General features: G+C 41.2%; 1 protein-coding gene across 1 annotated transcript in view; it reads left to right on the top strand.

Moving 5' to 3' along the window:
• MAP2K5 (mitogen-activated protein kinase kinase 5) overlaps positions 1–21,779 on the top strand; it is a 141,758-nt gene that overhangs the window by 95,710 nt on the left and 24,269 nt on the right. The window contains exons 16-17 of the mRNA XM_018552818.1: positions 3,903–3,974; positions 14,386–14,415. Coding sequence (XP_018408320.1) covers positions 3,903–3,974; positions 14,386–14,415 — 102 coding nt within the window. The remainder of the gene's footprint in view (positions 1–3,902; positions 3,975–14,385; positions 14,416–21,779) is intronic.

Raw genomic sequence — 21,779 nt, 5'->3', positions numbered from 1 at the left:
TTTTACAGGAAAAATGTAAATTTCCATATTAATTTTGACCTGTTGCTTTCACTGAAGAGACCCTCTGCTTATAAAGTCTCTTATCATATCCTCAGGTTTGCGTCAAGTTTGCATTAAAAACAACCAGTGAGCATGTTATTTGCCTTTGTTACACCCTATCCTTGATGTGATGTATAAAAATTTGTGTTTTTCCTTAAACCAACAATCAGATTCCTGCAATTGTTTTTGTAGCACTAGTACTCAAGGCTCTGCTTTCTTTACCTTAGTGCATTCTCTTCATTAAGGTAAAAAAAAACACCCCAGTACCTTCCCATGCCCCTCACCCCCCAAACATTGCGTACATATTATTGGTCACTATGTATCCATGCCAATACCATTTTAACGGGAATGCCCAGGCAGTAACAAATACCTGTATCCCTTGAGGGATTAAATGTAACTTATCTCCCACGAATATTTAGTTGGACAGTAATTAAATTGAGGGTCCTTTTGATGGCATGAAGGCAGATCCCAGGTGTGCATTAAACGGATTGGCACTTGAAAGGGGAATCCATCTGCTAATTGGAATGCAGGATTACATCCAGGAGAGAAGACATCTTTATCCCATATTCGTCTAGCTGCTTTCGTAGAAAATATATCCCATTTTAACCCTTTCATTAACATCAACTCACTGCCAAAGAATGCGTGGCGGTAGCTGAGACGTTCTGGGTCTATAGCAGGCAAGAGGGAGCAACACATTAGAGTCCCAAGTTGTGACTCTTATTTACTGTTCTTCCTTCTCACACGCACTGACCTGGATATGCCCACAGAACACACTCAGCTGGCACTAATTTCTGAATTTGTTTTCTTGTTGTGATGCCCCAGGGTTATGTGAAGTGTGAAGCAACCAGGTGCATTAAGAGCACAGTGAGAAGCTTTGTCAAGGGAACTCTCCTACCTTTCTTTTACACGCTCCTGACCTTGGAACAATAAAAATAATTCATAATGCGAAGCATACAGTAACCTCAAGTTTGCACTGTATGGCATCCTTAAGCTGGCCATACACTGGTAGATTTTCGTACGAACGTTCATACAAACAAATCTCATCAGAACTTTCGATAATGCCATCAGAGACTTGACGAATGTCATAAGAATTGTTTGATGATTTTAACATTTAATTTGGGAAATGAATGGAGCTTCTCAAATGAAAACCACATTCGAGAATAATTTTCCACCCTTCAACCTTTTTCATCACTACAGTCAAAAACAATTTGAAATTGAATGAAATTTCCAAAAACAATTTTTTTTGAGTAAAAAGGCTAGTGATTGGCAGCTTAAAGCTGAAGTCCTGACACAAAAACTTTTAATTCAATTATGTTCCACAATAGACTATAAGCATATGAGCACCAAACCCACTTATGACCTTGTAAAAGAAGCGGTGACATCACTGTGCCATATATTGCCTGAGCAGAGCTGTGGAAGGGACCCAGAAGACCCCACCCGCAACAGGCTGCCTGCAGAAAACTACAGGAGGGTGCGGAGACAAGACCAGTCACTCTGCACAAGGAGAGAGAGCATCAATGACCAGTCTTTAGTACAGGAAGCTCCTGCACAGAGGAGAAAGTTTCACATTGGATTACTACACAGATCTGGAAGAAATACACAAAGTTCACCAAGATTCAAGTAAGAATACACCTGACTCTTGTACACTGCATGGCCAAAAAAAAGTCACCAACTGGATTTAGAGTAGTGTCATGATCTGAGGTTGCTTCAATTGCTCAGGTCTAGGTTTAACAACATTATGTCCCCAAAAAAGGAGGTCAGCCGTCTACCTGAATATACTGAATGACCAGGTTTTTCCATCAATGGATTTTTTCTTTCCTGATGGCATATTGGGCATATTCCAAGATGACAATACCAGGATTCATTGGGCTCAGATTGTGAAAGAGTCGTTCAGGGAGCATGAGACATAATTTTCACACAAGGATTGTCCACCACAGAGTCCAGAACTTAACCCCATTGAGAATCTTTGGGATGTCCTGGAGAAGACTTTACACCGTGGTCCCGACTCTCCCATCATCACTACAAGATCTTGGTGAAAAATTAATGGAACTCTGGATGGAAAAAAGTGTTGTGACATTGCATAAGCTTATTGCAACAATGACACAGCGAATGCGTGCCGTAATCAAAGTTTAAGGTGGTCCAGCAAAATATTAAAGTGTGTGACCTTTTTTTTGGGCAGGCGGTGTATTTAGACAGTATTTGCATATCCCAAAGTTCAGCTTTAATTAGTTTACCACAGATATAATCAAGTAGCCTTACTTAGAGCATAGTCATTCAATGTTGTGGACTCCTGGACGCGGCCACAAAAAAAGAGTGCATGCATCTGTAAACAGTCTGTGATTTGGATTAAGGTGAACAGCCATTACAGGCGAGCTCCTCATGACGTGTCCTGTTAAAATTAATATTTCTGAGCAGCTTCTGGTGGTGTGTGATGCTGCATGGCTGTTCTCGATAGTGATTTCCCCACTCAGGGGTGTATTATAGCTGCAATTCATTCAGAATGGGTAGTAGATGGGTGTCTACTTCTGCAGCCTGTGTGCCTAAGCTTACCATACACAGGGCAATCTGACTATTCCGAAAAGAATCAGACTCCTGGGAGGTTTTTTTTTCACCCAGCATGAACATCTGATATTAAATAGTATGCATATCCAAAACTTTTTTCTTTTTAGTTTTGTATAATGTTGGGAAGAGTTAAAAAAACTTGCCAGGGTTTGTTTTGTTTTTTTGCCGTCTGTTTTCCATTGATGGAAGTCCCATTTGCTTTCTGTGCCAAGTCCCCTTTGCTTTCTGTGTTTCTGACGCAACCAAAATTTAGATGAAATCTCCCAAAAGTCAGGAGAATTAGACAGTGTACCCCATTGGAAGATTTCCTCTTACCTCCTTGTTCTGTGGACAACTGGATCTCCTCTCACTTTCTTGGTGACAGTGGTCACCAAGGCAGGTAGGATGGTGAATCTCCTCAATAGGGACCTCAATAGAGACGACAATAAAAACTTGAGAGAGTCTATTACCCCAACCCTGTCCACCCCATAGATAAAACAAAAACGTTTTGCCTAGAGATACACTTTATCTCTAGGCAAAGTTTAGTCAAAAACTAAAAATATATATGTATTTCTATATTGAGATTCAATATGTTCTAGCCCACTCCTAATAACATATCGATGTAGATGTTTGTAAACTTAGTTATTGAAGATGCCCATAGGATGAACGTCCTCAGTGCACTGACACAATTTCACTCAGCCCTGTGAATATGCACTTCCTTGTGTCACAACCCTCACATAACCTGCCTTCTGAACTACTGAACAATGTAACATTACAATTTCTTGCTGGAAGCCATGCATGATGGTTTTTAGTCTTGAGAAATGGAGAGTGCATTACATCAAGCAACAGGGAAAGAGACGCAAAGCACACTGGGAATCAAGGAAGTTGGTGATAGTAATGGGCAGACAGAAGGCAGCACTCACTACATAAAAGGGATTATTATAAGTAAGCTTTGATTGCATTACAAAAACAACTCTAGTATGTATTCCTATTACAATGCTGATGTTAGAACAGGATAGCATATGCTGGGATTTAGCAACTCCTTTACAATCTTATCAGCCAAGATTACGATTACCACCTCTGGCACAGTATTATCACTATAACAGTTTAAGCTTACACAGAATTTATAATGGTTTTTGGTCAATTTGTAATTTATTTATTTTTTAAATGTTTTTGCATTTTTTTATTCAAAATAATAACACGCCTAATGACTTAAATGGAAGTATACATTTCATTAAACGGGCTTCTTAATATTAACTAAATGTACTTATCAGCCCAAGGCATTGCTCTAATTCTGACTGATGCTATTGTTTTATTTTCAGCCTGAGAGAATTGCAGGAGAGCAGTATGGAATTCATTCCGATGTTTGGAGCCTGGGAATCTCATTCATGGAGGTGAGAATAGCTGAATAACTCATACATACACTTCCTGCTTTGTAATGCAATTGCCGTGTTGCACATGGCTGTGTATGTTTCTGCACATGCTTATAGAGTATGGAAGCATGAAAGGCTTTCTCATCATAATCCTGTAGCATATGAGGCAGCGCCGAGTGCTTATAAATGCAACATACATCTTCCCCAGGAAATGGACAGAGCTGCAGTAGAATGTAGAATAATAATTTCATATACCGAGAGGTCCAATCCCTAGAGCTCAGTGACAGTGATGGTAATCATAATAACTCTATTTATATACAGCTCGCTTCCCAGGAGTCAAGTGCTTCATTATCACAATATAAAGGTAACATTTTAAATAAGTAGAAGCCAAGCACAGGAATAAAATACAGTTTAGGAGGAATGATGTGTGGTTATAGAATGTGGCTCTCCACAGCTCTCCATTACCAGAGTTCTTCCTGTATACTTAGAATATGGGTCAGGTTCTGTAGTGTGGTGCAAGCTGTGGATAGATGGATGTCCTTATGTGTGGTGTCTGTGCTCAGTAGGACATCGATGTCTTTGGTTTCCTTTCTTTACAAGCAGGAGGGCTTATATATATTAGCGGTATGTTGGACGTACAAAATAATAAAAACACTTTCTGAGGATAAAGTGGAGCCCATTTGAAAATCTTTTTAGTTTAAGATATCCCAGGGAAAGTCCACGATTTGAGAAAAAAATAATAAATGCACATATGTCAGGTAATTGTTTTACTTTTACATTGGAGCCAGTAAAGCATTGCAGTTGCGAACCGTAGGAGCAGACTCTTTCTCCTGTCCATGTTGCTAAATGTCTGTACCAAGGGGACTATGTTTCATGTTACACCCTGAATGTGGGTGTAACTTGAAACATGGTCTAAAAGGTGAACTTATCCTTTAACTCCTGAATTTAAGTGAAACATATGAATATGTGTGTGGGCATTCACCCCCATGCCATGCAGGATCATCCTTGCATGATACCTGATATTCAGTGTGGAATGGAACTGTATTTAATTTTGTGGGTGACAGTCACCGAATACAGTGAAAGGAGTCCTCCTAAAGTATCCAACATTTGCGTGCACTTAAAGGAGAACTATGAGGTTAGTGATTTTCACTCAACCTCATAGGTCGAGCTGACCTGTGACAATGAAACTGTCATAGGTTGGCTCTGTAGATCGGGAAGTGAGCGAACGCATACCATTGCTCACTCACTTTCCGATCATCTCCCTGCAGAGAGCGGTGACCGTCAGTCACCGCTCCCTGCAGGTATTCCCCCCATCCCCGCTCCCATCCTCCAGTGCTGGCTGGAGGAACAGTCTGACTGTCACTCACGCAGCTGGGTGGCTCTCGACAGCATTGTCGGGATCCATCCCGGCTGTGTCGCTCTCAGTATTTAGTGAGCAATAGCTCGCTATATACTGATCTTTCGGTCACAGGAGGACGTTGGAATATGTCCTCCCATGACCCTTAAGAGAACTATGGGATAAAAAGATTACCCCATAGTTCTCTTTTAAGCTAAATATATACAGTCAGCCCTAAACAACTTTAAATGTGTGGATTTTGTGATCTGTCGATGTGGAGACTGCATCCACATTTGAGGCATGCCATGTGATGCTTTGGATCGTTTGAGTTGTAATAAATAAGGCCACTAACCCTTTGTAGGGTGACCATAAAAGCGGATGGGAAGGGACTGTGTGACTTGATTAATGAACTTCATAGTTGGTTCCTTTTATAATTTGCATAATAAATTGCAATGCTTATAAGGATCCGCAAAAATATGTCAGAGAGAGAAATCTGTAGCAATACCATGTCAAGAATCAGATGCTGAACTCGCTGGGAGATAAATTACTTTGTTATAAGATGGAGCTGGCCTTTAACTAATAAGTCTTTTTAAGGCCCAATTCATACCTGAGAATGGTGCATGTTTTTTTGCTGCTGCGAGTGGAAGGCACTGTACAGTACATTGACAGATCGCATGACTCTCCAGAGGAATTTGTAGGTGGGAATGGAGACTAAATCAATGTTCAGCGGTAGTAAAAATAAAAAAGGAGATCTCACTGCAATATTCACCCTACCCCTGGCAGACTCGCCACTCTGTGATCCAGCACTGATCCTTTTTTTTCATGTTGCAAGATGCTCAGCATCATTTAACTCGCTTCCTGTGAGCTCAGAGCATCAAGGACCCACCTCCTGGGGCACATCATCAAGCCACTCTGGACTCGCAGGAAAATGCTGCAGAGAATGGTGCAGTCATTACGTAGTGTTGTTCTCTGGAGCCTTCAGGATCCATCCACTGGACTGCCTAGCCTGGAGTTCGGCTTTAATCATCTTTTAAGAAGCCATCAAAAATAACAGGTGTGTGGTGTGCCTGAATGGGACAGAGACTTGGCTACATTGTATCTTATTGGCAAAGCAATATTCTCCTGCTGATTTTATGGGTTCCATATACTGTATATATTATTGCGGGTATACAATGTTTCTTTTCAAATAAGTAGAAAAAAATACACAAATAAACTGACCTATTTAAGAATCTCACGAATTTCGCCATATCCTCAGTGTAAGTCTTGTGTTACCATTCAAAAGTTTAAAAAGGGGGTAAAGTCCTAGGGCCCTCGTAACCATCTCGTAAGCTTATTAAAAGCCCGTACGATCTACCCATCTTGGACAGGCAGATCGTACTTGTGATCATCGAAAGCGGGGCGGGCTTCCGATGACCGCAGTGAGGGGCGGGCTTCCAATCACTGCAAACGGGCAGTGTGTGCACACCGGCCCGTTTGGCAGTTGTCGAGAATCGTACAGTGTATGGGCACCATTATACTGTAAATGCTGTGCAAACTGTCGGCACTATATAAATCGTGTATAATAATATTATAACTTTCAAAATTAAAATAAGGCTCCAGCCAAAAAGTTGTTTTGTTTTTTTGTTTTTTTAGTATTTTATAGAGTGTAGGTTAGATCCTAAGTCACATTTTTATTGATATCTGAAGCTCCATTGGAAAGATATCCCCTCACCTTTCTCAGTGAAAACGTTTTCTTTGGCGTTCATTTTCTACATTTAAAGATTAAATCCCAACAATTTTAATACTAGGACTGAGCTACTAAAAATCTCCTCTGTAGCTCCAGCCTATGCAGGTGACTGACCACAATGAGTTAAATCTCTTAGTGGCAAAAGGTTAAAATTGCCAATGTAATGCTAACCTGAGAACAGTAATGAACACATTTTGCTGTTTTCATATCCAGTGTATTCATGGCATAAATCTGAAGGAAATGATTGACTGCACTCCAAAGAAAATAACACTGCTGATAGCTTTATTTATCCAGACAACATGACCAAAGAGTCTGGTCTGGTACCTCCTTTGCTGACGCATTTCACCCACAAAGCTGAGCTTAATCGTAGATCATCCTGTGTGATTAAGCCCAGCCTTGTTGGTGAAACATGTGAGCGGAGGTCCCATTTAGATATCCCACCGTACACCTGACCGTACACCTGATGATTGTTTTGGATATTACAGCCAAATAAATCCCTTATTTGTATTGAGTGCTGTATTGAGTGCTGCCAACAACTTCCTGGATTCCCATCGTGCTTTGCATCTCTTTCCCTGCTGCTTGGTGTGATGCAGTCTCGATTTTCGTGATTTCTGAAGACCTTGTATCCCATCATGCATTGCTTCCTACAAGCAATGGTGATGTTACATTGTGGGAAGTTCAGACGTTGAGTTGTTGTTTATACGGCAGGCAGTGCTGAGTGAAATTGTGTCAGTGCATTGAGGAAGTACATCCTATGGACATCTTCAATAAATAGGTTAACAAACTTCTACATCGATATGGTTATTGGGAGTGGAATAGAACCTATGGAAATTCAATATAGAAATACAGATTTATTTTTAGTTTATAACCACAGATGCCCTTTAAGGAATATTTGTAAAGCAGTTCAGGTCCTTGCCCCTTTTCATGTACCCTACTGTGCTAAATAAGGTCTCTTTCTGACACCTATTCATCAGTGTTATATGTTTTTGCAGGTTTTCTACCCAAAGATTAGTTCATTAATCAACATAGCCCGCAACTTATTGTGTGTTTTATCAGTCAGGATCTTGGATCACTAAGTTTTTAAGTTGTCCATTTAATTACACTGACAGAAAAAGAACACAGTATCACACAACACCATCCCCATGATGCACTAAGCAAAGTGCAATCAGCCACTTAGAGGCCAGGGGACTGGATGACACTTGCTGACCTGCCTAGGTGTTGATTTTTGGTGCAATTTAGGTGCACAATTAGCTGGAAGCACCTCTGGCTGTGAATTAATAGTTGCTTGCAGGATATCCCCCTCCTCCTCTTGTCACCAGTGCTGTGAGCGCGGTGGCTGCCTTGAGGAGGGCTATCCATCACTCACTGACCAGAACTTCCATAATTAGTGTATGTTATGGCCCTGTGCTCCAGCGATTCAGAGGCACAGCCAAACTTTGCTGGAGTAAAACTCGGGGATGATTTATCCAGCAGCTGTGCAGGGACGTAGAGCGGGAGGCTGCCGGACGTCTGAAGTGTAAGCGAAGGTTCACTCAGGCCCGACTGGGACCTTCATGCATCAAACTCAGGCAGCCAATGCACACACAGCTTGTGTAAGAGCCACAAGATAAATAAGGCAATTACAGCAGAAGCGTTCGGTTACTGAGAGAGTGGGGGGGAAAGGCTTGGTCCAGCAAAACAGGCGGAGGAGAGCAAGGACTTTAAATAAAGAACTATGCAATTTGCATGCACGTACCACAACTTATATTACTTATCTGAATTTCAAGGCAAGTTATAGCTATTACAGATCCTTTTGTCAGATGTTTCAGGAATTTCAATGCTGTACCAAATGTGACTTATGACAATAAAAAAATATGCAATAAAATACTTAGAACTGTGTTTATTAAAATCCCCAGACCTCTGTTATCAGTAACTTTACTGGCTGTCAGGATAGACACATGTTGAGAGTCAATGCATGGTTCCCTGCCAAATAATTACATCATGTGAGGTTTTGAGCAGTTACTGTACGTAGTTAGTCAAGTTGATAAAAGACACACAAATTAAAATTTTGCAGCCTTAAAGCTCTAAAACCGCAGTTGATCCAGAGGTAGGCAGAAAAGCCTTTTAACCAGTTGACATCCGCGGTGTTAAACCCCCTTCCTATCCAGGCCATTTTTCAGTATTCAGCGCTGCGGTACTTTGACTGACATTTATTCCGTCATGCAGCGCTGTACTGAAATTAATTTTATACCCTTTTTTGGGGACAGATAGAGCTTTCTTTTGGTGGTATTTATTCACCACTGGGGGTTTTATTTTTTTACTATATTAAGGAAAAATTACCGAAATTTAAAAAAAAAAAGTTTCCCCTATATTAAATGATAAAACATTTATTATTACCCAATTTTTTGGTAAAATATAAAAGATGGGGTCACGTCGGGTAAAAAGACACTAAACATGTCAAGCCTTAAAATTGCGTGCGCGCGCGAAACCTCAAAAAACGATAATACCCAAAATTGGCCATAGGCGACGCTTTAAAAGCTGTTACCGCTCATCAGTTTAGTGTTATCAGTGATTGATGGCCCTAAAATGATTGCTCTCACTGCGACGTTCGCGGCGATATGTAACGTGTGGCGCAATTGTAATTTTTGCGCGCTGGGGCACCGGACGCGTATTTACGTTTATAGGCGCGTAAACGTGGGGGTGGGGGAGTTAAACATTTTGGGGGGGTTTTTTCCCCTTTTTTTATATGTGGCTTTTATTTTATTTTATTTTTTTATGTGTTACTTTTCTTTTTTTTTATTTATATTTTTTTTTTTGCACTTATTGTTATTGCTATTATATAGGGGGATAACAACCCCCTATATAATAGCAAAGGCACACTGACAGGTCCTCTTTATGGAGATATTAGGGGTCTCTAGGACCCCTAATATCACCTGTGGACCCCAAAAGAAGCTGATGAAGCAGAGATCTGCTTTATCAGCTTCTTCTCTCTGGCAATAGCAGCCAGATGACTGACAGGTGAATGCGGTAGTGATGTAATACACATCACTTCTGCATTCACAGCCCGGACGGAGATCAGCAACGGGTGTGTGCAACGGTCGGGTCTTTTCTGCCCGTGCGTGCCCGCTAGGGGGCGCGCACGAGCAGAAAAAAATTGCCGTCTGGAGACGGCAACCCGCAGATGTAATAGTGCCGTCCGTCCGTTTTTTTACTACGGGCGGACGGCAAGAGGTTAATGCTTGGTCCTATTTGCTCCAATTGGAAAAACAAATTCCTCCTGATCCTCTGGCCATACAGTCATCATTTTTTGTCGTTCTCACTCTGAACCAGAAAAAACACTCTACTCCCCCCATAGATGCTAAGTGCTAAAAGTGTTGATGGGGAATCCTCCCTGTTGGGCTATTGTATTCTGAAAGCTGCAGATGTGCCACTGTCAGGATGCCCAGGCATTGACTGCAGCTGATTGGCTGAAGTCACTTTAAGGCTGAGAATTTTCCGACCAGCTTCATCGACAAAAGTCCACTAAATAAATCAAATGTTGACGAAAGCAGGGATCCCAACAGGCCACGAGAGGCTTTTATTGCATGCATTTGCAAATCCATGTAAAGTCACACTCCCAACCTTGGGATATATATAAAAAAAATTAAACTGAGAGCTATCTAAGCTGAGGTAGCCCCTTCTTTACAGGTTGAAACAGTTTAAGTGTTTTGTGCTGATTGGCTGTACTAAGGTTACATTTTATATGTCCTGGGTAATCTGTCCCACAATGGCTACCAAGGACTGTTGTATAAGAGCTTTGTAGTGGTGTTTTCATGAATTATCGTAAGACACTTCAATTTCTTGTTTAAGGCTCCAGAAGCATTGTCTGTTAAAGGCCAAGTTTGAAGTCCCCTGCTTTTGTATGTGAGGCTGTTGACAGACCGCAGAGCAAGCCCACCACTAAAGTATTGTAGAAGCCGTCATTGCTGCCATCTAAAATGTCTTGTCACCTGGCTGTTATATTAACCCACAAAGTTTCATACTTTGAGTCACTAAGCTGGAGCAAGTATTCAAATCAATACATTTTTCAGGAAAGTCAGAAGCCCTATCTGTTTACTTCTCCTGGGACAATTATTGAAACAAGAGTTTGTCATCATGACAGCCAAATAACCAGCTTCTTTTTTAGTAAGATAAGTCAGCAGCAATGACACCTTAACTGTTATTGGCTAAGTAGGAGGAATGTCTACACACAGAGTCAGTAATTAAAAAATATGTACAAGGTGGAAATCTCATGGAATTGCCACCTTATCACATGTGTACCAAGAAGGTGTTCTGCATTCCTTTGCACAACTCTAAGAAAAGTATTAAGTTCTTTCTTTTACAGATTTTGAAAACGTCGTCATTGCTCAGAGGCAGAATTTAGAACTCAGAATATGCCTATATCTACCCCCTATTAGGCATTTTGAGATCACAGGGCCCTAGAGGGTTGGTTTCTACTCGCTACTCCCATTTACTAATACCAAACTGGGCAAGTCTTCCTTTGCAGTTTCTTATGACAACTTTTTATGACCATAATGTTGGACGAAGACTGGAATATGTCCTCCTCTCATATGTATGTGTCCCCAGGGATCAATAACTAGTTAATCCTACTGTATATTATCCACCACACCTATCTATCCCCGATCCGTTTACATAAAATTGGACGTATAACCAACCATAACTGTATATGCTGTACCCTGATTTTATGCACCTCATCTGCAGTTGCTTAGTCATATCTGATTTTCGGAAACAAGTGACTACTTCCATTCTACCCTACTAAGTCTCCCAGTTTCGTGCACTCCTGAAATTTGGTTTATTGGCTGAAGAACACTGGCCACACTACACCAGAATATTCTTAAGGTAAACTATGTTCATGGCTACCAAGCCCATTGTTATTTGATGGAGGGACCCATCTCCCCCAGCGTATCCCAGTGGAAGTGGTTAATAAATTAGATTATCACTTATCAGAGGGTTATGTATGGAAGGAGACATTGTCCTCTTTATTTTCATAAAGTTTGAGACCTATGGTGTGATCTGCACTTATTTTGACTTCGGGATGAAACCACTCTGGACCTCTTAATGTAATCTTGGAAATCTACTGTAAGTTTACCTTGAAGGATGTATCTGACCAATTGTTGGTCATGTCTTATTGACTTTTTCGAGACTGTCATTGTGATCAGTTATTTCATTTTCTATTATCATTCACTATATTATTTGTCTATTGTACATATACAGTACGCACTAGATATGTATACTTTTGTGAGTTTTGTACAACTGTTTCAAGAGCAATAAACAGAGTTTAAAAAAGGCAGATGGATGGCTAAAAGAAACCTTTTGTTTTGTCCTGCACACATGATGGTTGTAAGCTTTCTAAAATTTAGATACCAGGGGGGCATATTAGATTTCTTAAAGATTTTAAATGTGTGAATTGTTTCTTTATTACCTGGAAATCTTTACAACTGTGACCAAAATTACTGCACTTTTCTGTTCTATGCAGTTTTCACCACATCTTTTCTTGAACCGTTTCAGTGCTCGCCCACCTTTTTTGGCACTCTTTCTATACCATGCCCTCTCAGTATTGTAACATCCCATCCTGACCTGCACTGATTCTGTGTTCTTTCACTTGTCGCGGGCTGTGTCCTGCTACAGGTCAGGGCAGTGTTTCCTTCATCAGTCTGGTTCTGGTGGCGATCCACAGGGGTCACAGCCTCTGCTCGCTGCCAGCTAATAGTGTTATACATTAAACATAGAGCTTCCGAGCCCCCTCTCTTTTCATGCTTTGTTCTAAACCCCCAGACGCTCTCTGCGGTTGCAGCTTGTACACATCAGATTACATTCATTTGTAATTCCTTCACTTGGTCTCTCGCCCTCATTCACAGTTACTGTACTCCTGCCCCCTGCAATCGCTCACCCAGTGAACTGTTTGAATTTCATGGGAATGGCCCAGTTGAGTTACCTGCCCTGCATGTGTCGTGATTAACCCCTAGCTTCCCAAGGGCTCGGCTTTGCTTAAAAACACGTTGTTCATTTGTATTATACACAAAGCAAGGTTCCCTGATATCACATCACTGGCTTTCCTAGACATACAGTATACTGGCTTCCATAACTATTCTACACTGCTTTGTATTGTCTTCAGTGTTAACTGCTAACCTCTTGAGAACTCACCATCTACCATTCAGGTCTATGACTGTTCAGCTTCAAGCATTTAAACCAGTAGAGTTAATTAAGAAAATTCAGCGCAGTTCATAAGCAAATTACTTTTCTCCCTCCTCTTGCTTTGCCCAGTTATAAACCACCCCTCCTGGCTGATTGCTGGCTGACCCTTGGTAACACACAGGCAGTGTTAAGAAGGCCATAAAGGCTTCATTAAATCTAAAGCACATTTCATACTCTGTGATGTCTGTAGGCTGTGTCTGGAGAATGTTGTACCAGATTCTCTGCATAGTCTCATTTCTGATACCTCAGCACTCACAGCTTCAAAGATTACTAATTAAGAAGAAGCTAAATTGGCGGAAATGGGAGAATATCAATTAATGTGGATCTATCACCTTTACACATATGTGCATATAGGTTTTTTGTTATATATAGGCATCAAATATAACTAGACATTTTGCGAATAGTCTTTTTCCAGTTATGCAAATAAATGCACATGCTCGCACATTATGAAAGCCTATGTATTTGTGAATTGCAGATATTATCATGCTGCTTTTATTCTGGGAGAGCAGTAGACACCGGAGGGATCCATGCAGACACAATTTGAGTTGGGCTAAAGCTGGCCATACCCTACATGAATTTTGGCCGCGTCCTGCTGACTAAGCTGAAATTCAAGCAGTATGTGGTCCTGCCGGCACCCCTCTGACCAAAAGTCAATTTGTCAATTGACTTTTGTCAAAGGAGCCGGGCTGAAAACTCTCAGCCGAACAGTGACTATAGTCAATCAGCTGCAGCAACTGGTCCTGTATTCGGATATCAGAATACATTAGCCCAGCAGGGGACCTAAACAGCATGGATGGGGAAATTGAGTGTTTTTTTCAGCCCATGAGGTTGAATGAGAAAAAAAACTTGTGTAAAAAAGTGTAAGCAGGGTAGAAATTAAGAGTTTGTTTTAGGGGTTTGCATAGTGGGGTGGTTTACTTAGGGGGTTTGCTTAAATGGAAACTGGCGGTGTTGGACTTTAGCTTTAGTTTTCTTTTAAATTTACATTTGTAAACTGTTGTTTGAATTTTTTGCTGCTGTAAATACACAGTCATTTTTTTCTATAAAGTATACAACTTTTGACATTATCATGATTTGTCAAAATGTCCCTTAAACTATGAGAAACTTTTTCTGTCTAAACTTCCTGTCTTAACACATTGTTTCTTTCTTTTTTTTAGTTAGCACTTGGAAGATTCCCATATCCACAGGTAAGATTAATTTAGATTTTCAAAAGCTACAGCAGTTCTATCTTAAAGAGGAACTTTAACCATATCTTCAAAATAACAACAGAGTCACCTTTAGAAATGTTTAGTAATGACAATCTACAAACGCATACTTGTAGATATTTGCCAGCTTTTTATTTTTTGCATAGCTTATTTTTCTTTTCTTCCCCATTTTTCTGACAGTGGCCATTTTAATTAGGGCAGGTTACTTGATCTCATTTTACCTCCTGGAACTCTGGCACATGTGACTAGACATGTGACCATGCACATCATCTCAGGGGAGGAAAATACCTTTACCTGAGGTCTCATGAGGTAACATATGAGATTTCCCAGCATGCTGATGTAACCTTCCCAGGATGCAATGCTTGGGCACGATGACATCATTTGTGCCAAAGAGGACCAGGAATTAGGAAAAAAAAATGTTTTAAAGTAAAATAAAAATGTTTGTTTAGCTAATAAATGTAAGATGATTGCATGTCAGCATGCAGAGCTGTATGCTGATGTGATTTTTAGTCAAAGGGGGTAAAGGTCCACTTTAATGTTTGTGATATAACCTTTAGATCCTTGTCTGACAAAAAAATCGAGAACGATCTTTTACTCAGGCCAGGAGGAAGAATTAGATTAGAGCTGTCTACAGTACTCTTAAAGCTTGAATTGAGGCAAGTAAGTAAGATCAAAAATGATTTACAACATAGGGTACTGTGTTACCTGCCAAAGGATATGTTATACTTGCAAGCCATAGTTGTGATCCAGCCATCCCTTCCATAACACAGATCCAGGTCTATAACTACCACTGAAGATTCACATCTCCAGCTTGTTGACTAATAGACCAGCAGACTGATGGTCTATTCGGCTGCTTACTCTGCTCTCGCCTTCCTGTCAGCATGTTGACTGCCAACACATGCACTTCAGCAGAGCCTGGTTGGCTTGCAGTGTCGGCCCACCCAGGCTGAGTGCTGCAATACACAGGATTACAAATCAATTAACAAACAGACACATACAGGTAACCACACACAAGTTGCATTTAAAACCCATGGCATAATTTTTAATATGCATAATGCATAACTGGGTTAATCGCTGTTTTTTTTAAATATCTTTTGTTATTAAACTCCATTTTGTATATTGCTTCAGCTTGTAATATCAGCCGTAAAAAAAAGGAAAGAAAAAAATGGGGTTTTTGTTTGACACCAGAGAGGCAAGTCCAATAAACTTCAAAGCACAGTGTATAAAAATATATACATTTATTTAACAAAATTTAAAAGCATTGGACAATGCACAAGAAATAGACAAAAACACACAGCTCTAAAGTAATATCAGCCATTGATGCATCCAGTTTGAGTTGTAGCCATAGTATCTATATGTCACTTTGGACGGACAAAATGTTACACTTGGTAATTATTTAAAGGTGCACTTCAGTTATGCAAGAACATTTTATCTACTGGGTGGCATGAGTTGTCTTCTTAAGAAAAGTGCACCTGGATGCTGTACATGCTTCAGGGCTAGTTCACACCAGCCCCAGTGCGTTCCGGCCCCATTCAGTGACAGAACGCACTGGATCGCATAATCGTAAGGTGTATTTGGCACCTTTAGGGTACTTCACTCCATATGCAGTGCGTTCCGGCCCGATTCCGGCTGGAACGCATTGCGGCGGGCTCACTATTTTGTGGGGCTGGAGGGGGCGTGGCGGGGCTATTGAAGTGAATGGCACCGTAGCCACGCCCTCCGGCCGCAATGCGATCAACCACACGGGATCGCAAGGCACATTGTGCCTGCAGTCCGGTCTGGTGCGGTGCGATCAAAATAGTGCTTGCAGCATTTTGATCGAAGAAGGTAGTGTTAGATGGACTAGCAGATTTAGATGGACTTCACTAAAAAATTAAAGCTGAACTTTTTAAGCAGTTACAACAACAGGTTTTTTTTTCTTTTTGGTATACAGGCAGTCCCCGGGTTACGTCCGACTTACGGACAATCCATACTTACGAACGGGGTCCACATCCGCTGGTACATTTAGGAGAACTGTGGCTGCAGCGGCCTGTGTCCCTTCAAATCCCCGCTACTTTCCCCGCCTGTGTTGGCGGAGGCAGCAGGGACACAGACTCACGTGCCTCCGCTGATGTGACGGCCTCCTCTTCCGCCGATCCGTCGGCTTCCCCAGTCCGGACGATCCTCTGCTTTCCTGGTCCGGCCGCGGCTCCTCTGCCCTGCCCCCCTGCCTGCTCTTCATTGCAGGCTAGGAGCCATACCCAGCCTGCTATTGGATATTGTAAAATGCAATAGCCAATAGCAAGCTGGCTATTGCCCACTGCCTGCTGTCAATCAGCATGGGACGACTTGATAGAGAACTTTCTCCTTCGGGCCCCTACTCTGCTGATTGACAGCAGGCAGTGGGCAGATGCAATAGCCAGTCTGCTATTGGCTATTGCAATTTGAAATATCCAATAGCAGGCTGGCTATTGCTCCCAGCATTAAAATAAAAATTTAAAAAAAGACAAAGAAATAAAAGTAGAAAATAAATAAAAAAGGTTAAATAAATGAAAATTAAACATGCAAACAAATAAAAAAAAAAGTAAAGTTTATAAAATAAAATTTAAAATAGAAAAAAACAAAAAATTTTGGCTGGAGTTACACTTAAAAAATGTAACTGTTCCGACTTGCATACAAATTCAACTTAAGTACAAACCTTAAGTCCCTAACTTGTATGTAACCCGGGGACTGCCTGTAAATGATTTACATAATGGATACAAGATAACCATTGTAAGTACCCCTGTCAGTGGTAAATGGTTTGTCTCAAACCTCTATCTGCCACTTTTCCTGGACAGTTAGGTCTGTTGAATGAAGTGTATAATAACAGACTTATTGGCTGGATCACCAGGTGAAAAAAGCCTAAAAAAGAAAACGAATGCAGCCACCATATTTAGGGATTGGTGTACTGCAATATTTTTAAATTTTGGTTTAGATATCTTTTAATCTCTGTGGCTTCCAAAACCTTTTTTGCTAATGGCCCTGGATATGACATTTTTAAAATTGCCATTGTATTCTTTGGTTTTGGGCACCACTGTATATCTCACTGTCTATCTTTGGAACAAAGTACTGTCTATGAGCACAGTGAGAAGCCTACTGAAATTGGCATCCATGAGTTACATGAAAAAGGATTATTCGTATGTAAAGTTTGCACCAAGTAGAGGGATGTACAGTTGATTTTGCTGCAACTAAAAGAAGCCCTTTCTTCTGATTAATTGATCTTCTGCCTTGTTGTTAGAATAAATATATATGTTAAAGAAGGGGTTAAAGCCTTGCCATTGGCCCCTTGTGAACTTGCACCTGGCTGTTCCCTGTCTCTGGTCCACATGCAGCACCAGGCAAAGACTGGACACTATTTGCGTTGCCAGGAATTGGGCTCCCTGGGAAAATCACATGCTGTTGGTGAATGAAGACCGTGTCTGCTCCATGCCTGAGGCTCTGCTCAGTTATTTATAGGAGGGAAAAGGCAGATCTCCTCAGGCAGCTATTAACAAACTATTATAATGCAAATACAGGGATCTCACCCTGGAACACTGTTAGAAACCATCTTGACTTCTGCTGTGGACTGTAAGTATAATTACTGAGGATTGCTGAGTCTGTTTTAAGGAAACGGTAATTTCCTACCACAATACAGCTAGCGTAGAGAAAACCGTTGATGATCTGTTTTCCCCCAACAATATTTCCGGTTTTTGGATATTGATCTATAAATTTGCAAAACCACTATATCTAGCTGTCATATTATTTACAGGGGTAGATCCTTATCTTTATGGAATGACCTAAAGGTACCAGATTTGTATTGTATTACCTAACTATAATTTGTTTTTCAATTTGCCCTACAATAATTACTGGATTGGACACTGTGAGCACTTCCCCCAGTTGACGTTGTGCTCATTTTCATTAAAGGGACCCAGTTATAAAGGGCCCCTGATATGACATGGACCCTAAAACTAAATTCTGTGCACAGAAACACTCATTTAAGCATGTTCCTCAATAGCCACAAAGCATATAAATCCAATATGAGAGCACCAAGTGCCTTTGCAACCCAGATATGAACAGCAGGGGTGATATTTCTTCATTCCTGTACAAAAAGCACCTACATTGCCCTTTCAATCCAGCCCTTTGGGACACCTATAAGTTAAGCTGGCTATACACTGGTAGGTTTTCGTATGCATGTTTACACAAAGAATCTCATCAGAACATTCGATAATGCCACCAGAGAATTGCTGAATGGCAATTGAAACTTCATTTGATTTTAACATTTGATTTTGCAATGAATGGAGATTGCCGAATGAAAACCATGTTTACTGTTAGAATTTAATTTTTTTTTGTCGCTATGTTCAAAAGCGATCATCAATTTCACCCCATTTACTACAACAGAATCAAATGAATGTTCCAAAAACATATTTTTTTCGAACAAGATTCTACCAGTGTATGGCCAGCTTAAGTTTTAGCAAATCATTTTGCACTTCAGTGTGAAAGAACTGTTATATTAGGTCAGTTATATTTAGACATACTGTATGACCGTGCAGGGTATGCTAGGAGACTGTTGTTATTTAAAGAACATCAGGAACTGTTATTTTTAAGAATAAGAGAGGCGCTCTGAGCCTGGCTGTGGAAATCATCCAGTAAATGAAATGAATATACCCCAGAGAGGAGCTGATCAGATATGTGAGTGGATATTGCCTGTTACAGCCGAGCTGCCTGTGTTTTCACACCCCATTAATTCATTATTTCTATCCTTTCAACTCCAAATTTCATTTTTCTTTTTTCATTTTTCCCTATCCCCTTTTCAAAAGGAACGGTAGCTCCCCTCCTCCTCCCACCTGCCCCCTGCTGCTGCCTCAGTCTTCTCTGCGCTGTTAATTTTCCCGACTCCATATGGAGTAACAGAGCTTTCACCTGCAGGCTGATTAAGATGCTGCTGAACATCCCCAGGCCAGAGCTGTGAGATCAGGTTCCCAGTGCCCAAGTGTGCCAGGCGCCCGCCATGGCAGAGTACAAATAACAAATTGGATGCATCTACAAGACTCCTGTAAAGTGTATTTATTGAGCGCCTCATAGTTTCCAAACACTCTAACCATGCTCACATCGTGGCGGCAGTATATGCATTGGTAGTGTTGTTAATTTGATGGAAATATTGATATTCAGGGTAAGAGGACAGTTAACCATAGATAAACATTGCTTGCCAGGGGTTAAAGACAGGCTGGGTTGCAAGGTGGATATCTCCAAATAATAGTACACTTTTGTTACCTGGTCCTTACTTTTTTTTGTCTAGGTCCTTTATTATTCTACCAGTTTTATAAGCTCATGTAGGGCTCAACTGATGAAAGATGTCATTAATTTTAGGTGTACAGGACATACCTTGACAACTATACAGGAGATAGTTCAAGAGCAAACATACAAACAAGTATACTGTAAACCATAGGGTGCTGCAAAAAGTCAAATTTAGAGAGGGGGGTGAATAGGGAGGGGCAAGGTATTGAGGATAAATAGAGAGGACAGGTACATCTTAAATTATAATTTCGCTGTGGTTTGATCTTTAAAGGGTGTTCCAGAAGGGCCTAAAGGTGTTGCCCTATAGAGAAAGAGGTGAACTGAATGAGTTAGGTTTGCATAAGGAGCATGGACAAGAAGGAAGAGGTAGGTAGGGAGTTGGGGTTGTAAGGAAGGGGGAAAGGAAAAGAAGGGAAGAGAGGAAAGTGAGGAGAAAACTACCGTATTCCTCCCATTAATGAGGAAGCAGGCATCCATGTTAAAGTGAAACTTTCAACCAAACGTTGTAAGGAATTACAGTTCCAATTTTTTCCCATTAAGAAAAACCTTTTTGTCCACTATACCGATTTAAAGGTTATCTATGGTCAAAAAATAAAAATAAATATGTATTTCGCAAAGCCTCCCTTGGGATGTACAACTCAATGTCTGAATAATGTAACATTATTGCATGCTGAAAACAGTGCATGATGGGATATGTAGTCTTGGGAAATTTAGATTAGATCACATCAAGCAACACACTCCCTTGCAGAGGAGGTGCTCTATATGGACTGGCAGAATCCTGTAAAGTATTTGCTCTTCTTACGGGATACATAGCAGTATCCTTAGGCCCCTTTCACACATCCAGTCCAATCAAGTCCGCCTGTCAGTTTTTCAAGCAGACCCAACGGGATGTCCAATATAAGTCTATGGCCAGCCGTGTATAAATGGACGGGCATCTGTTTACACTCAGTTACCCCCCGACTCCAGCCAGGTCTGGAAAAACAAAATGGAACAGTGTTCCGTTTCGCCAGACCAGATCGTGCCAGAATGGGGGTAATCTGATGAAAAGGACACATGTCCGTTTACATCTGATTCCCTATAGACAGACATGGAGTCCGGTAATTGCAGTTTACAGGGGTGACAACCACTCCATACTGCCGTGCACGGATCCACTCTTGATCAGCCCGTGTGAAAGGGGACTTAGAGGAAGTTTCTCAAATGCGGGTGAAGCCATAAGTTGATGTTGGTGTTTCTTGCCTTAACAAGTCCCTGACTGTCCCAGTGGAGGAGATCCCAGCCTTTAAAGATTGGGTGCATAAGCACCTTGAAGATTTGTACAAGACTTCCTTCTGCCTTTTTGGGCCTACCATACCCCACGCAGTAGCTTCCATGCAGGTGTGTCAGACTTTGGAAGTCCTTGACCAAGCACATGGTCCATGATCCTGGTTCCGTAACATCGGACGCTGCGATCCTAAGATTCTTGGAACTTTTACCAGGGGCTCTGGACTACTATGTAAATGGCTTAGCTGACGCATTGAAAGGGATCTCCTTTCAGTCCAGATGCGTAGCTTAAGTACTGGTCAGCGGAACCAGCTTATAAGAAACACCTTGAGGGGATCCTATTCACAGGAGAATGTCTCTTTAGAGAAGACTTGGATGCCTTTGTCAAGAAGGTTACAGTGCCTTTCGCCCCTCCCAAACGCTGGCTTCAAAAGCAAAACATGGCCCCCAGTTCAGACACAAGTCCTTGACACCTAAGCTATTTAAGCCTGGAACCAAGCCCTCCTCACAATGTTGGGATTTCTGCTGGCCTTTGCTGCCTTTCGGTTTGAGATGTCGATGATCTGTGAGTATACTCTGTAGTTTCCCAGGGACACACATTTTTTTCCTACCCCCTGCCTTGATTTATTAGTTCCAATCTACTCTCCCCCCCCAGGGAAAGGCATGCCCCATCCAGGTTTCTGCAGATTTGCAAGTTCTGCATGGAATCAGAAGGAATTGGAGTGATCAGTCATTACCTTCCTTCAACAAAGGGATTTTCTTGCTGCAATGGACATCAAGGGTACCTACCTGCA

Source organism: Nanorana parkeri, unplaced genomic scaffold, assembly GCF_000935625.1.
Source record: "Nanorana parkeri isolate BGI_ZX_2015 unplaced genomic scaffold, ASM93562v1 scaffold98, whole genome shotgun sequence".
In the NCBI taxonomy this organism is placed as follows: domain Eukaryota; kingdom Metazoa; phylum Chordata; class Amphibia; order Anura; family Dicroglossidae; genus Nanorana; species Nanorana parkeri.
This window is presented reverse-complemented; position numbering and strand designations above follow the sequence as displayed.